This window comes from Anticarsia gemmatalis, chromosome 14, assembly GCF_050436995.1.
Source record: "Anticarsia gemmatalis isolate Benzon Research Colony breed Stoneville strain chromosome 14, ilAntGemm2 primary, whole genome shotgun sequence".
NCBI classification, from domain to species: Eukaryota; Metazoa; Arthropoda; class Insecta; order Lepidoptera; family Erebidae; genus Anticarsia; species Anticarsia gemmatalis.
Window position 1 is genome coordinate 8,173,928 of NC_134758.1, and position 17,707 is coordinate 8,191,634.

The window sequence follows — 17,707 nt, forward strand, 5'->3', positions numbered from 1 at the left end:
ATTTTTTGCATCGTTATATCTCAGAAGCGGTGGCTTTTAGGGAAAAAATTATTGATACCTTTTTTATAGGAAATTCCCTGATCTACAAATTATGTCTGGGGTAATTTTGCGATAAAACTTACCGTTTTCAAGAAAATCGCGAAAAACTCATTTTTTGGACCTTATTACCCCGATAAAATTTTTTCCTTACATGGGATCGGTTGGGACTTTTAAGACAATGTTTATAATTATAATTTAAACAATTTTAAGAATTTTCAGCTTCCCCTGAATTTGTCGTGGGTTTACTGATTTTTTGGTCTAATTTGACCGGACTATACATGTAACAAATACAGACTGAACATTCTCATTAACTCTTAAGTTCATTTCATTTCTTGTAGATCCGTTCCAGTTTGTATTAAAGTCTGAGGTGCTAACAACTAGAAAGTTTGCTGCGAGGTAGGCATAAAGTTGAAGAAAACTCATAATTAACGTCTGTCAAGCTCATAATAAGGAAACGAACAATGTTTGTAAATTAACAACAAGTTCATTAAAACTCAGGAAGTGTTTCATTGCCGATTTTGTACAATATTATGAAACATATTATAATCTACTTCTTTATGTAAAGTGAAACCTTGTTTTCACTTTTAACGATTGCATGACAGTCCACTGTTAAAATGTGAACCCATACGGGAATAGGCGTAGCACATTAACATTACGAAAATAAGCCTCGCCGACTGACTGTGAGCTTTCGTGTTAGTTATCATGCGTACTAACAAATCATTGTGAAAATGTACATATAAATACATTTTGGCCACCTTTATAGCTTTATAAAAGACAAATACGGAGTGTTAGCGCTACATAACTAGTTTTTATATGTAGGGCTCGTACAGATGTATACAGAAGCCTGTTGTTGGTACCTAGACTGTAAAACTGTACGTAAAATGTTTGTATATTCACTTAGCGCCTATATTCTGCCAATTATAGTGTCAATTGACTAGAAATAAGTCCATATAGCCGTGAATTTGCGAGTAGTGAACATCAGGTGTTGATGCTGGAGGTCGACCGTCTGTGAACAAATATGGCGTTGCACTTTATCAAGTTATATCAATATATTAATTTATATATGTAACATTATTTCGTGTAGTGTGACTAAATACACACCGATGGCTGCATACTAATATGATATTTGCTAATTGTACTGCGTTATTGTGTAAACAAGTGTGCTCAAACAGTGTTACTATCAGCGGATTATGAAAGATTACAGAATTCCTATTATATTAACAGATTTTCGAGAAATTTCTATTTGTTTAGGACGTCTTTTATGCTCTATCCTTGAACGAGATGCACGATAAATCCATAAACTTGCGTGATCACTGAACTCTTATATTATATGACAGTAATATTATTCAATTGTTGAAACTGGTTATTACTCATTATTAAATTTATCATCAAGTCAAATCATCGATAGCCCTTAGAAAACTTAGAAAATAATACCTTGTTTTCAGACGTCGCATGCAACAGCTGAAACTATGGCAGCAACGAGAGAAGGAATGGGCGAGATCGAGAGCGAAACGGGAGAAGAGCAACAAGCGGAGTATATACTTTAGTGATAGCGTTATGTTGCTGGAAGCGGCGGCCAGAAATGATATCGATGAAGGTAAATCTATTCATAGCATTATGTGCCTTTGTATTGTGCAAAATAGATTCATAGCTCCGGTAGTCTACATTTAACATCGTGAGCTCCATTAAAATGTATCAGCTACAAATCTACCTCTAGGACATAATTTAACATACGCAGTAAACGTATGTAGGTCACAAGTTCGAACGCTAAAGGCTTAATTGATTGATATAAAGCCCGCGACCACATCGAGACCGCAACGTAATTAGCCGGCTATCGACTAAGAGTATGTAGTAGCGTGCTAGGTAGATTGTTTACACCTAAAGTAAATAGAAAAATCCAGCTCTGCTCAACGCATGAGCTATTTAATTACGGAAGCAGTGAAATGGTCATAACTCAGACTGCTAGGCGATTAACTGTAATGGCTGGCTAACTAGTCAGTTGTACGTTTAAACATTTTTCACGGCTTACCGAGTGACAGGCCGGCATTTAGTAATTATCCACAGTTGTTGGTCTCAGTACGGAACTTAAGGTTTTGCACGTCTGACTAATGTTTTGATTCGTAAGCGAGGTCCGCGCACCGCACCTGTGCTCATTACGCCATCAAAGTTCTGATAAGTTAGTCAACGTGAACATAAAACAATGCTCATGTGCTTTACGTAATAGATTATTGCAATTAGAAAGACTGGCTCCCATAGCCTTCAAAATATTTACGTATTTTAGGTCGAGATGCTAATGATAATTTCATGATTTAAAACGTGTGTCTTATGCTAACAGTTGCTGTATAATATGAAACAGAGGCCTCTCCTGAGGTCTTAATTATAGTGATTGTTACTGCGAGGAAATACTTAAAAACTTGACAATAATACGTCGCTGCTATTAAATGTCAACCGTGACATTACATACTTATTATCACGGCAACATTCTATGGGTGATCACTACATACTTATGTCGCGTCATCCATATTCATACATTTCGTCATTCCCACCGGGCTGTAGGTGCGGGCACTACGCCTTTATCCTTTAACGATAAGATGATTAGTTTCTTGGGGCGTCCCCTTACTATACAAGTAGTATGCACTAGGATCACATCGGTTTTCAAGTGTTGAGGAAGTGAACGATGTTTTATCGATGCATCCACCCACGTTAGCAATATTTATCTACATATCTAGGTACTCAATAAATCAACAGAGCAGAAAACATGGTGAAGGATATGCGATCACGTTTACACAAACATTATCATATTTTCAGATACATAGTATATCCTCGAGTTTATAGTAAAGACAAACCGTACATATTTCTTGCATTGCTTTATCCGTTTTACAATAAACATCTGGGTTTGATTGGTCAGGTGACACCCATTACGCGTTTCATCTACGAACTGAATAGAGTCGACATTGTAGCTATTAGTTGGATTACGTTCATCCATGTGCTAGGTATAACGAGATTGCACTCGAGTCTAATGATCACTTACAGAACCTTCCGTACTTTGTTTGTTATTATAATTTTACTTGTTCACGTTAACCTCCTCACATTACAAACAAGTTACGGCGTAGTTAAATTTCTTGAAAGTATATCAAGGTTCTTTACGATGCCTAATTATGTTGCAATTATTTTATTACTGTGTCCTTTGGTTTGTTTCCACGTAGGCCTGTCGGACACCGAAATGTTTATCCTTGATTCAAGTTAGTAGATCACTTCGAGTTTTGAGTGGAACTCTTCAGATAATAATCTCGAGAGTGTGACGATAATAAAGATGGACTAGACAAAGCAGGCCGGAGATATTTAATATTACGTCACTATAAAACGATAATGTTTAAAACTGATATGATTATCTTCAAATGAAACGTAGATGCTTTTGGATACCGTAACTAGGATACGACCTTTTAAATCTTGTATGCATTTTTGTCATATAACAAAACGGGTGATGAGTATGAATATAAACGAGCATGTATGTATAAGAACGAGAAAAAGACAGATAGATTATGTGAAAGAGGCCATGGAAATAAATTAGATGATTGAAAGAAAGGAATTGTACCGACCTTACTTGAAGTGGGATTAGCGTAAGATAAAGATTGTTCGGGAATGAAACTGAACTTTTGGATAGAATGATTTAATAAATATGATTCTAAGTCTCTCGAATGCAATATTAAACGTGTCTATAATGTGTTTCAGTGCGGCGGCTTTTATCCCGGGGCGTCACACCGGACGCTACAAACGAGGACGGTCTGACCGCACTGCACCAGTGCTGTATCGACAACAACGAGGCTATGATGCGGCTCCTACTCGACCACGGCGCGAACGTCAACGCAGAAGACAGCGAGAAGTGGACACCCCTACACGCGGCAGCTACCTGCGGGAACCTTAACTTAGTACGAATATTAATACAAAGAGGAGCGAATTTACTAGCGGTTAATGGAGATGGCAATATGCCTTACGATATATGTGAAGAAGAGAGAACGCTCGATGCGATAGAGAGCGAGATGGCGGCTAGAGGAGTGACGCAACGACTGATCGATGATACGAGGGCGTCGACTGAGATGAAGATGTTGAGGGATGTCGCGGATTTAGTGAAGGACGGGATGGATTTAGACGAGCCCCGGGATACACAGGGTGCCACACTTGTAAGTATACAGTACATACCGTTATAATGTAAATAAAACCCTGCCCCACTTGATCTCTTCTAGTAATAAGAGAGAGTCTAGACTATGCATTACGCAGAGCAGATTCAATCTCGTAATGAATGATACTTTAAGATTAATGACAAATCAGTCCCGATGACTACATTATTTGTTAACTATTGATTGATAGAATAGTTAACTTTAATCTGAAATTTAGCTCATTAACCTTAAATAAAGCGATTTATTTGCAGTAGTTCTTATGCCACGCTAATTTCATATCACTGAAAAAGTTTAGTTTTTATTTCTGACTAAATATACTCAGACCTAAATTTAATTTAATACATACATAGCTAACATAATTTGTTTGTTATATATTTCAGTTACACATAGCATCAGCGAACGGCTACATCAAGGTGGTGGAGTACCTGCTGGAGCACCGAGCGTCGACGGACGTCGTGGACCATGACATGTGGCAGCCGGTACATGCGGCGGCGTGCTGGGGACATGTATGTACAAAAATCAAATCATTTATTCATTTAGGTCAAATAATGACACTTATGATAGTCCATAGATGTCCATAGCCAGTTGCGCTCACCGTTCGGTAAACGATCTGTGGGTTAAGCGAACATTGGCGCGGTCATTCCATAGATGGGTGACAGCATAGTGGTATTAGAGCTGGGCGTTTCCGTGGTACGGAGGGCACGTAAAACGTCGGTCTCGGTTGTTATCAATTAGATAACAGTCGTTAAGCCACGTCAAAGGTCTTCAGGCGTCTTGAACAACTTTGACACTAGTTTGACCACTAACCATACGATGAGAGGGAGAGAGACTTATGATAGTCGTTACAATGACTGAATCTACCACTAACTCGAAAAGGGGGTAGAACCTTATGAGAAGAGTTAGCAAGAAACTCACGGCAACTCTTTTCAATTGCCAAAAGATTTACAATGTGGTTGATACAATAATTGGTCATGCGAGGAGCTGCCAACAATCAGCGATATAGACTAAACGTCAATTATGTGATAAGGAAAAAGAATATAGCCAAGTTATTTATTAGTCTCTGACCATACCGCATGATGGGAGCACCTACCAACATGTGACAAAACTAATCTGGGCAGCCAGTAAGCACATTGTTTGTGAGCTCTATAAAAAAAAAAAAAAAAAGTGACACATTTAATTGTTATCATCAAGTTAGACACAATATCAATATCATCGATATATTGCTTTGTAACTCTGCGACCTAGGACTTATCATTTCCCTCTTTTACACATATGTACATTTTGCGTTAATTAAGTTAATCTAATCAAGTATTTATGTTGCAGTTAGAAGTGTTGGAGCTGTTAGTACAATATGGAGCTGATCTCAACGTGAGGAACAAGCACGATGAAACGCCTGCAGGTAAACACACAGCACTATTCAGTTTAACAATACAACGCCATCTTTCCTGAAGCGTATGCAACGTATTACGTATGCTATTTTCGTTTGAAAGTATGTAAAATTTTATGATGAATGAATCACGATGTTTTTCCTTCACCGTCCGAGCAAGTGATAATTATTTCTAATACACACATACCTTCTTCTTTCAAAAAGTACTTGGTATGTTGCCTCGGGTACAAACCCTCGACTACTTGCGTGATGGCACAACTTAAACCCCTCGGCTGTCGCTCTCTAATATAATCTCGGCTATGGTTCGGCTACTGTAATCTGCGAAATAAGTTCGATGTTAATGTGTTCTATATCTGTAGATATCTGCGAGGAAGGAGAGATGCGGGCGCGCATCCTGCGGCTGGCGGCGGACCAGGAGGAGCTGCGCCGACATGCTGCCGCCGACAGACTGCGGACTGCACGCCGCTCCTCATCTACCGCCAGCACTAGCCGGTATGTTCATCAATTTACACCATGAAGAACACTCGATGTTTCAATACCCCCTGTCTTTATAAATACAAAGAAGCGTTATAAACTTCGGACAGTATACCTATGTGCTAGTCCCTTATATCGAGCACTTTTTGTTTAAATTTCGGTCTAATGGTTTAATTTCCGGTATATTTTGAAATAAATAGAAAAGCTCCCTATCACTTTGCCCGACACGGACACGGAAATATAAATCAAGATCCGAGAAATAGATTCGTGTAGTGTACATCTCTTTTTGTCAAACCAAGAAACTCGTCAAAAATTGTTTTTAAAGGCTCTAAGATTGTTCTACGTCGATCTGTTCTCATCTCTTTTCATCTGTCAAAAAGTGATTAGACAATAGTCAAACTGCATGCACTAACATGAGCATTTGTACACAGCGTGCGCTCAGTCCGGCGCACGTCTCTCCGCGAGAAGCAGCTGACGGCGAAGGCCGACGTGCGCGGCGAGGCGCGCCTCAGGGAGACCTTCGACTCCACCGTGGACGACGACATGCAGGTCACATCTTTGTTTATATCTATCTAATCAGCTCGTTTCCACCCACTGTTGAGTATAAGCATCCCCCTCAGCACGCCACTGGTTCTGCGCTTGTCTTATCCATTGCAGCCCTACACATTTAACGATGTCGTCCGACTATCTAGTTAGTATTGTTTATATACCATTCACCAATTGAGACAACCACCAAAGTCCCACACGTCGACGACTAACTAACTATATTCCAAATGCAATCTACATTGTCAAGATCAAGTCGTCGGTGGCTGGGTAGCTGATTTTGGTGGGCAGACTTATAACATGTTACAGATTCTTTGACATTCCTTCTGTTGTAAATATAATGTAGATGTGGCAAATATAATGGCCATTCGCATGATTACAAGATCATTCTTCTACTTTACGCACAAAACTGTCGTTTAATGGAGACAAAAGACTAACAACAACAGCGTCCGTTCGATGCGTCACACTTCTATCCAGATCTGTTGTCCTTTATTGCTTTCTAATTTACAGCATGTTGCTATATTTAAACACAAAAATAGCACGCCAAATCAATTATTTATCAATATTTAATGAGTTTAAGAATTTTCTCTCCAATTTTTTAACCTATTAATTTTACTTTTAAAAGCCCGCAGCACTTAATAAATCACTAACTCATATTATATGCAAGGTGAAGGCATTTACTTGCCATGGGATAAAATGGGCTGACAATAATAACTAAAGTGTTATGTATATCTCAAGTTGGACTAAGAGCTATTTCGCACAATTATATAATAGTCTTGCATTACATACCTACAGGAACAGGTAATTTATCTAGAAGCTAATTTCCTGCAGTAAACTTAATATAACCGGACAAATAAAATATCCTCTTATCTCGTTATCCAGATTAGTAGTCACGCAATCATGGTGAAATCGCACTTGAGCGATACGCACAAGTCATTAATTTTCTATGCTTGTAATACTCGCTGAGTCGCTAAAGTCACCATATTTTAATTACTTTTTAACCGACTTCAAAAAAGGAGGAGGTTACAAATTGGAAGGGCTTGCATATTTACATTTAACTACAGTACATACGCACTTTATTATTAATACTACTTTATTAATAATAGCACGTAAGATAATAAATAGGATAGATTAATAAGGTCCCTGGCCCCGTATGTTAGGGTTAGCTAGGCAGAAAAAACGTACCTACACACATACAAACAATTACATTTACTTTTCAACAAACACAAATAATATATCGTTAACCTTACATTTTTGGACTCAAGGCCTAACCCCTCCCTCATTACGGGAGGAGACCCTTGCCCAGCAGTGGAACATTAATGAGTTAAATTTATTTATAACCTTACATTTTTATCGCACATCAGACCCCTGCGTAATTTGGATTTAAAAAATGCCTATCTGCTATTTTATTCTCATTAAAAATATAAATGATAATTATCAATTAATTACGTAAGCGGTGTACCAGGAAGCTAGTTGTGTTTTGTTTGTATACGACACGGTGAAAGTGAACTCATAAATCAAATGAACAAAACTACTATCGCGTACAATTGTAGCAAAACTCATGTTTATTCAATTAAGATTAGTGAGACATGTGAAAATTTCCTTGCTTTATGTCAAAGTCAAATAAATGTGGATGACAATAAACAACAACCACGATAATTGGCCATTGGGTTCTAATTAAATTTACATACATTATATGATATATTTTTGTATTGCTATTTTTAGTAGCGATAATTAAATGTAAATATCGAACTGTCTATGTGCAAAAAAAAGAGTTTGTTTTTTTAGTATTCAATCTTTTATTAGAATTCGTAACTGATTTATGGCTTACTACTTTTTATTAGACCAAGTCGATCGTTATCACTGGATTCATTGAATGAATGGCACTTTACTCTGTAATTACGTTTGTTATTATCAGATTATTCTAGTTATTAGACGTTTAAGAACAATCATGTAACAAAAACTGTAGTACGCCACGCAACGCAACATTGAAGAAATGCCATTAATATTATCATAATGAGCGCTCGTCTCGTGCTAAATGCAATTTAAATAGCTACGTCATCGCCCGCCAAATTAATATTCCGCTTTCGACTTTCGCGAAGGAAAAATATGAAAAACTATGCTTTAAATTAAACTCGTAAGAATTAAATGCAGTTACGTGTCGGTTTTGCGTTATCAAGTTCCGTACAGATTCTACTAATTGAGTATACCAGTAGATTCTTAACAGTCGGTACTGTCGAGTATCGAAAATTTGACATTTAAAATGTACTGCCAAAATAGTTTCTACGACGCCCGTTTGAGGCACTAATCAGATTTTAATACAAAATTTCTCGAAAGCTAGCCGGTTGTCGGTAGTTGATTATTGTAGAGAATCGAGCTACTGTATAATGAATCATGCAATTGTACTTTGTAAAATCAATAAACTGTTTTTTCCTCAATATTTCATATTCGCAGGTTCATGATCCTTAATTAGCTAAGATTGGCCCGTTTTCTAGATACAATAACCTTCTATATGGTTGTTTTCTGCACGATTCGATTATTAACATTCATATATGGCAGCTTCCTTCAACATTTCCTTCTAACACGGAATACAATAGCAGTTATTATATACTAGAATAATAACAGAGGAAAATATTGCTAATTAGCTAGTACGTATAAACGAAGCCCAAAAAAACTGGGCCAGTTAACTGTGAAAGGGAAATTCAGTGTCGCGACATGGGTAATATACATATGTACTATCGAACAAACTGAATCATGACCCACCATGTGCTCATTTTCTAAAACACGTCTATATACGCGTAGGTCGAAATTGGCTTGAACCTACGTTTCCTTGGTAATGAATTTGTTATCTGTCATTATTGCGACAAATCTTTGTGCGCCAATACAATAATGATTTGCTACCGTTTTCAACAGGCTCCGTGGCGTAGTGGGTTGATGTTACGACTGCGACGCGTCAGGAGTGGGTTCGATACCCGCTCAGGACGTGGTTTATTCGGCCATTATAGGAAATAATGTAACTATAAAAATTAAAATAATATAGGGTAACCAGCATAGTTATTACCCGGCTAAGGAATTCATACACAATTTTGGTCAATAGTATCTTTATTTAGTAAAACATTGACATAAACTCTATTATAAACGCAACTTAAATATTCTTTCTAAAAGAACATCAGTCCTTTGTTTCAATAACTTTATACTAATTCAATATAAAACACTTAAAAACCAGAAATACTAGCGAATACTGCTAATTCATGTGTTATCCTTAACAAATATTGCAACAAACTTACTTTTTCTTTTCGAACTACACACCTGTCGCACAAACGTCGGACATGAGTTCTATAAATTAAAAATGTTACCAATATTCTAAAAGTGACATATATCGCAATTAATTTGAACTGTTTACTTTAGAAATTAAAATAAACGTATTATTTCTTAACATTGGCAATCACTGTATGATGGGCAATGACTGTACTGGTTACCCTAATCGTTTCACAGATTTCTAAATGACGTGCTATTTGATATTTGACACAAATAGGTTTTTTCGTAGTGAAAACAGTTTAGACTATTTACATTCTAGATTCAAATTAAGAGTGATTTATCGAAAACGTATCTACGTACTGTAATAACAAAGGTCAAAGTTGTCTGTTGTCGTAGATGTATCATAAAACAGTCGTATGCATGTTTAAAATGTCCTAAGTGCAACTTTGACGTTCGAGATGAAATTCTTACTGTTTTGACGGTGTCAAGCGAATTATCGGCAAAATGGGTCATGATTCAGTTGGTTCGATAGTACATTGTTAATAATTATGTATACATTGGTTTATGTGTTTCTATTGTGTAACTTTTACTGTTTATTCAATTTCACAAACGCAATCTGCACTGCACTCTTCCTGCACGCACTAATTAAGATTATGATAACGTGTGTTCTTTACTTAGCTGAGCGTGAAACTTGATAAAAATTAAATTTATGATCATCCTCTTCTGCCCTCTCGAGAATTTTCGATATAATTGGATAACTCATATTCGTTAAATAGCTTCTTTCAAAATCTAAAAAAATTAACAATATCCAAGCTTCCTGGGTAAAAAAAAGGAAGACTGATTTCTTGACCAAGGGATAACCGTTACTATACATTTTTGTAGAATTTTAACAACCATCATGTTCGTAGTTTCATCGTAGACCTTTACCGTTGCAACAGTTAATTCACATTTTAATCACATAAATAATTACTCTACGGATATTTCGAGGTACCTAAAGCTTAAATTGTCAAGTGTTATGAGAAAGGTGAATGGAACTACCATTAGGTTTTCACAGCGTTATTTGGCAAATCAAATTTTTACAGTGCAATGTGACTACAACACGACCACAAAGCGAACAGTTATAATACTAGGTTAACTTTACTCTATATTAGTAAGATTCTTATCAAATAATTACATCCCACAATTAAAGTATCTTGTTAAATATATCTTGCATGTATATTTGCGTCATGTTAGTGCATTAATCATAAGATTACAAGCAGGTACAAGTGTACAAAGTTAATAAAACGAATAACTAGTAATAAAACATGATGCCGGTTGTATTCAACTTGTTGCGTATCATATAATATGCGGATGGATTTTGAGGTTATCTCAATTTTGCATCTATATTGCGTAAAGTATCTCAGGAGAGTTGCATTTGCTAATGTTGGTATTTAAAAATATAAAAATGCATTTCTCGTTTATCTTGGACATTTGTTGTTACGAAAGAATGTTAAAATATACCTAATATAAAATATATGCATCTCGAGTGACCAACACGAAAAATTGAAGCACCTTACGCCTTGATAGTATTTATGTAGATTAATTTTCACATCGTAGAATAATAGAATAACATAAAGTTAGTTGACTACTATTTACATAAATAAGTTCTAAGCATGCAGTATAAAAAAAATCGCTGATACAACAAAAATACTGGATTTTTAACAACTTTGAAAGAACCGACCACTTACTAACTATTATCTTAACAGATCATTGTGTAAAGAAAGTTTTCAATCAGTTTTCTATTTCCGGACTATTGGTCCGCATCGACTGGTGGCTGCATTCCTAGACGCATAGACATTCAATACACACAGCATATTCATCAAATAACTAACACATACGAACATCATACCAAGCTTGCTACATACATATTCGGTTCGGCACATTAGGTTCAGCAATATTTATGAAGAAACAACAAAACCGACTCGACTCACTTGTTCGGCTTGTGCCGATGGTTCTCATCTACACACATTCGGTTTTGCCGCCCGGTTAGGCTGATTAATGCCGAACCGAATATGTTTATAGCAACCTTCATGTCTCGTTCCCATAACGCTAGGAAGACACCAAAGAACGCAACTGGGTAGGATCCTCACAAACTTCCCTTGCTTTATCGATACATCTTGTCATACAGGACCATCGGTTACGCGTAGGTACTACGCATCTAACCTTTTTGAGAGACAACACTAATATAATCCGTATCTTTCTTTTAATGATCGAAAATATTATTTTAGTTTATAATAACAGTGCATAAAATCATAAGAGTTGTGTTTACAGTACAACTATAAAGTAGTACAGACGTGTATTACTTCGCTCACGGCACAACATAGCCGCACCGTGAGTAATTGCCCACCAATTAGATATGAGGTAGTAACGCACGATTTTACGTTCGTATTAACAGAAGGTATGTGGCGCAACATACCCCGTGCTGGATACTAGCCCGTTTCTAAATCATATGATGTATTATCCATTATTAACATTTTTATTACATATTGTGCTAACAATTTATGATGATTGGCAAATATTAACTGCTTCGGTGCGTTTTCAGGAAGCCTGATATCGTTGTAAATCAATTAATTTGCATCGCCATTAATTAAATTAATTACTTACAGTGTTCTATTAGTCCGCGTTTAACGTTTTAATTTGTGTAGTTAATGTTAATAAATGCTGGCATTTGATTTCAATTTTAATTCAGATTAAAATTTATTTTTTACTCGGGGATAAAGCGAATCCATTTATCCTTAAATCAAACATTTAAGTACTTCGATGAAAAGATAGTGTAGTACTTATATAGCCATTGAAATGTTTTTACACACATACTGAACGTCCATCGTCAATACCAAAAAGTACCAAGTGCTCCTAGAACCGGAGAAAACATCGTGAAATCATTAAACCTTGCCAATTTTATCGATCGCTAACATTCATGTTGGACATGATTTTATTGATCCCTCGCATGAATGAGCATCTGATATTATTTAACAAAAAAATTGCAACAATCTCACGCTAAGTTTGCGAGTAATCGGAAAACGTTTGTAATTATACCAGAGCGGGGTTCGCGTGTTATCTTTTTCATATTAAAAATAGTTCTAAAATGACTGACTCGTTTAAATACTTAGGGTCAGTTACAGTTTATACCTGATATATTACTTATCTGCTAAATAAAGTGACGACAATTGTGTAATAACAATATAAAAAATTCCATCTCATTAGAAATCTGATATATAATATATATACGTGACGATAAATTAGAAATAAAATAAATAGATCTCTTAAAACACAGGCATTAAATGCGTAGAAAATGGCCAGTTAATGTGAAGAACTCAATCTCATTGCTTCAATAATCTTTATTACTGTTTCCAAACAGTTTCAATTAATCTTATGTGTTTATGAAACTGTATAAGACAATAAAACTGCACTATATTATCTGGAGTTATTTGAAAGTGTGTTTTATACGAATCTCTTCTCAAATGGTTATAATTCAGTTACGTGCACAACTCATATGAATTTATAGAAAATACAGTAATAAAAGAAAAAGCGTTTGTTAAAGAAAACTGCATTTAATCGAGCTCATAATTCGCAAGTTGAGCTTGATATATTGACACACTAGAGGCCGCCCGCGGCTTCGTCCGCGTGGAAACCCTTCCCGTGTAAATCCCGATCCCTCGAGAACTCCGGGATAAAAAGTAGCCTATGTGTTATTCTGGGTCTTCAGCTACCTATTTACCAAATTTTATCGTAATCGGTTCAGTAGTATTTGCGTGAAAGAGTAACAAACATCCATACATACATTCTCACAAACTTTCGCATTATATTAGTAAGATGAATGCAAGCAACACATGACGGTGTTATCACTTTTGTTTGTGTTAAGACCCAAGTAATACGGCAATAATTTTATTTAATAACAAACATGGCCGTGTTTGTTATAAATAAAAGAAAATTCACAACACCACCGTTGCCTATCGGAATTTACAAAGTGTGCGATTTCAACACGGGACCGTTGTTTTTACGTTACCCGTGCGTACTTTCTCTGCTTTCATCTTAACACGCTCGTAATTAGTTGGACTTGTTTAATTTATTACTAACATTATATACACAGTTTGACCACGTCCGTGACGTCGCACTGATAGTGTCTATTGTTTTATTTAAAAAATACACAGATATCATTACTCACAAAATGACATTTTGTGTGAAGCACGAGTGTCGACTGTCCAATGCACAAATGACAGTTGATGAAAGTTACAAGTTTTCACTCAATAAATCATTTTTCTTGTCTCCGTTATAATGTTGAAAACCACTTAATTGTGATGACAGTCTTCGATTAGAAAAAGACAAGTGTTGCCGCTCATTAGAGCTCATGAAGAGAAACACTACAAATACCAGCCCGGCTCTACGAAAATCTATTTAGCTACGAATTGTCCGTCTCAACATTCATACATTTCACTAAAACAAAATAAGTAATTTCCGACAACTTTCCATCTTAGTTTACTAGAAAATTGAATAGTTAGATACTGATTTCTTTTTTATATGCAAAATATCAATATCGGCGTGAAGGCAGGCGTGTCGCACTTGTAGACTTGTCGTGTTGTAAACTAATAACGACTAGTTCCTCTCCACTTCGAGGCTTACTAGAGCGATTGATTTGCACTCGCTTCTCGCTTCTACTCACCCAGTAATGAGTTCGTAGTATTACTATATTTAATTGTTACTGAATTACTGCAATTAGGCTACGTGAATTAGTGCAAAACTATGATCTGCTATGCTCAGTAATTATTTTTTATGATGGCGTTTCAAAATATTAATTTACACGTTATCTAGTCCCTGAGTAGTATAACAGTTTGACTGTTTTTAATCTAAATGTGTGTAAAGATGAGGCAATGAGTCGCGTGTGAGTCAATCTGCACTTGGTTAATGAAGCTGCAGGCATCCCGTTCCGATGGTCGCGTTGATTGACACACGGCGATTCACTAAGTTTTCCTGCGATTTCCCTCGCCGGTGGTAGTCGGTGGCCGGCCGCACGCGCGCTCTCAGTATTGGTCAGCGCGCTAACACGCACTGTGCATTGTCCATTCGTTTGTTTCATTTCGACGATGCATTTTGATATACAAAAGTCTCCCTTCGAACTTCAATTCTTCCTTTATGGTGTTCTCATAAAGTGTTGACCATTGTTCTGTCAAAGGATATTATTATGTGCTGCTATAGTGTTGATATAATGTGTGTTGTGTGCCGTTGACTACGGATTATTATCATGTCTTTGGATATTATGTTTTTGACTAACGACAACTTGCGGCGCATGCGCAAGGAGCCGCAAGTTCTAGGGCTCCGATACAGGGTATGAATAAACACTTGAATATTTTCTTACATTACTTTCCTTTATTTATTTATTTTGATAACTACTAAATGCTTAAAGATATTATGCGCGAACAATCGCGAAAGAGGTAAATAAAATAAAAAATATTTTTTTTTTGCATAATTAATGAAATAAATATTTTTTTAAGGTCTGCAGATCAAATTTTTATACGAAATAATAATACGAAAAAAAAAATGGTTTAAGATAGAACGTACAATTAAACTAAAATATCATTATGATGATGAAAGATATTAGAATTTAGCAAAAGAACTTCGAAAACCTTTTGAACATATTTTATAATCCGTCTATAACAAGATATGATTAAGAGCTCTTGATCTCGTGCTCTGCGGTTAAGACAATGTGTCAATGATGCCCAAGATTACATTACAAATCCCTATCACGTTTCCGAACACCTGACGGTAATCCAGAGCTACAACATTAACCCCTGGTTTCTGAGGTACATTTAGCGGTAGTTTATCTATACAATAGCGTTAAAACTCATATAAAAAACGCTATCGAATAAATAAACTACTGCTAAATGTACTCAGAAACCGGGCATTAATAAGGCACATATTAGATATTAATTATCAATTTAATGTAAAATCTGAAACAATTTGAGTACTACATCCAAAACGATCTCATATGTCTTGTACGAAATGAGATGAATGTATTCCGTACTAGTTTTTTCCCACAGCTCTTTTCCTACAGTTCTTGGCATGGTCTGAGATAAAAGCTATCGCTCAGTTGTATTACATCAAAATAGATCAAGTAGTTAGTCATGAAAGCGTAACAGAGTTACTTTCGCTTTTATAATATTAGTATGGAATCTTATGGTAAATGCTCCAATATGGGGATAGAATCTTAACTATGTTGCGACTGTAACCTGCTACGACGGCGCCGGCGTTGCAACTACCTTTATTTTTGCAACTCTATCAATCATAAGATATCTCTATGAAAAAAGTAGATAATTCATGATATTGAGAGTGAGTGATTGTTATATTAATTCACACTTTTCCACCACTTCCGCATGTCCTGTGCTAGTCGCATCCAAGTACGACATGCGATTATGCTTAGATCGTCGACCTATGCTGATCGCCTCGAGCCTCGAGCGTGCCACCCGCACATTCGACTCGCTACATTCGACGCGGATTTCGCTAACGTTTTACACTGATATCGATCTGCGATATGTCGATTAATAGGATTGGAATTTTTACATTTAACTAACATCCTTTTCCAGTATATTAAGTTGCATGAACTAAATACGTCTTCAATACAATGTATGCAATTACGAAATTGATAAGAATTACAAAACGCAGACCTTAAAGCCTTTCGGTTCAGGGTCTCCTTTTTCCCCGTTTGCTGTTGCAAAATATTTCCGTGTAATATTTAAATTACTATAGAAGTTTGTGAAATTTTGAATGTCGTTTTGCATTACAGGGCCTATCGAATGGCGTTGAAAACGACCAAAACACCGCGAACCTACAACCGCCGGAGCTGTCGCACAAGCGGCTATCGAACAGCTCCACGACGTCCAACCAGAGCTACGACTCGAGCGTGGAGTACGCCGTGCCCAAGCACGCGTACGGCGGGCGCGGCGCGGCGCGGCCCAGCGACCTCAGCGACGGCTCGGACGCGCCCTACGGCCAGCAGAAGATCTCCAACCCGCTGTTCGGCGTCAACGCGGCGTCGCACTACGCGCCCGGCGCGCTGCCCGCGCACCTGGAGGCCGTGAACGACCAGACCAAACACTACGACAGAACGAGCTTACCGAACGGCGTCAGGAAAGCGCCCGAGGGCCAGGACGATGACGTCATCAAAAACGAGGACGCCCTAGACGGTAGGAAAGAGGTGATCGTGAACCCCAACCAGATCGCGATCACTGAGGGCGGCACCGCGACCTACACCACAGACAATAATGGTAAAATCAATGTTCATGTCACCGTCATGATTAACGCAGGTAATTATATGCATCCTTACGAACTCAAATTGACCGTAACAGCACATCTAATATACATAAATACGTAATATATAGCACAGTTGTAACAATAATATCTGTAAAGTTAATCTAACGGTTTTGCACAGTGATGGTTTATATATAAAATGAAGTTTGGGACTGTTGCCGGTAAACACCACTCACGCTCTCGAGGATGCATATTGAGGCAAGCAGTCTCTCTCTATCTCTGACTCTCGTATAGTTGCATGCGTTACTTAGCGTCTGCTCATTGTACGTTCCTTCTGTTGTGCTATTACGTTACTGGGATTATTTTGTGTCCATTTTGTGTTACGAGTGCACGTTCACTTTAACTATCACCTATTTATTGTTCTGTTATCTGTTCACTGCACTGTTACTCTCATTTTCAAGTTATTTTATTCTTTCATTGTTACGTTTACCTTATTAGAATAAGTATCTAGAATCTTAGGCGTAAAATTAAGTTTGCATAACGCGTAT

General features: G+C 37.0%; 1 protein-coding gene across 2 annotated transcripts in view; it reads left to right on the forward strand.

Annotated features, from left to right (window-relative positions):
• Window positions 1-17,707, forward strand: part of MYPT-75D (Myosin phosphatase targeting subunit 75D) — a 30,074-nt gene that overhangs the window by 6,008 nt on the left and 6,359 nt on the right. Inside the window, exons 3-9 of one of the 2 annotated variants that reach the window (XM_076122407.1) lie at window positions 1,485-1,636; window positions 3,772-4,220; window positions 4,598-4,723; window positions 5,540-5,615; window positions 5,963-6,095; window positions 6,509-6,626; window positions 16,696-17,215. In XM_076122407.1, the coding sequence (XP_075978522.1) occupies window positions 1,485-1,636; window positions 3,772-4,220; window positions 4,598-4,723; window positions 5,540-5,615; window positions 5,963-6,095; window positions 6,509-6,626; window positions 16,696-17,215 (1,574 nt within the window). The remainder of the gene's footprint in view (window positions 1-1,484; window positions 1,637-3,771; window positions 4,221-4,597; window positions 4,724-5,539; window positions 5,616-5,962; window positions 6,096-6,508; window positions 6,627-16,695; window positions 17,216-17,707) is intronic. The other variant, XM_076122408.1, reaches the window with a different exon arrangement.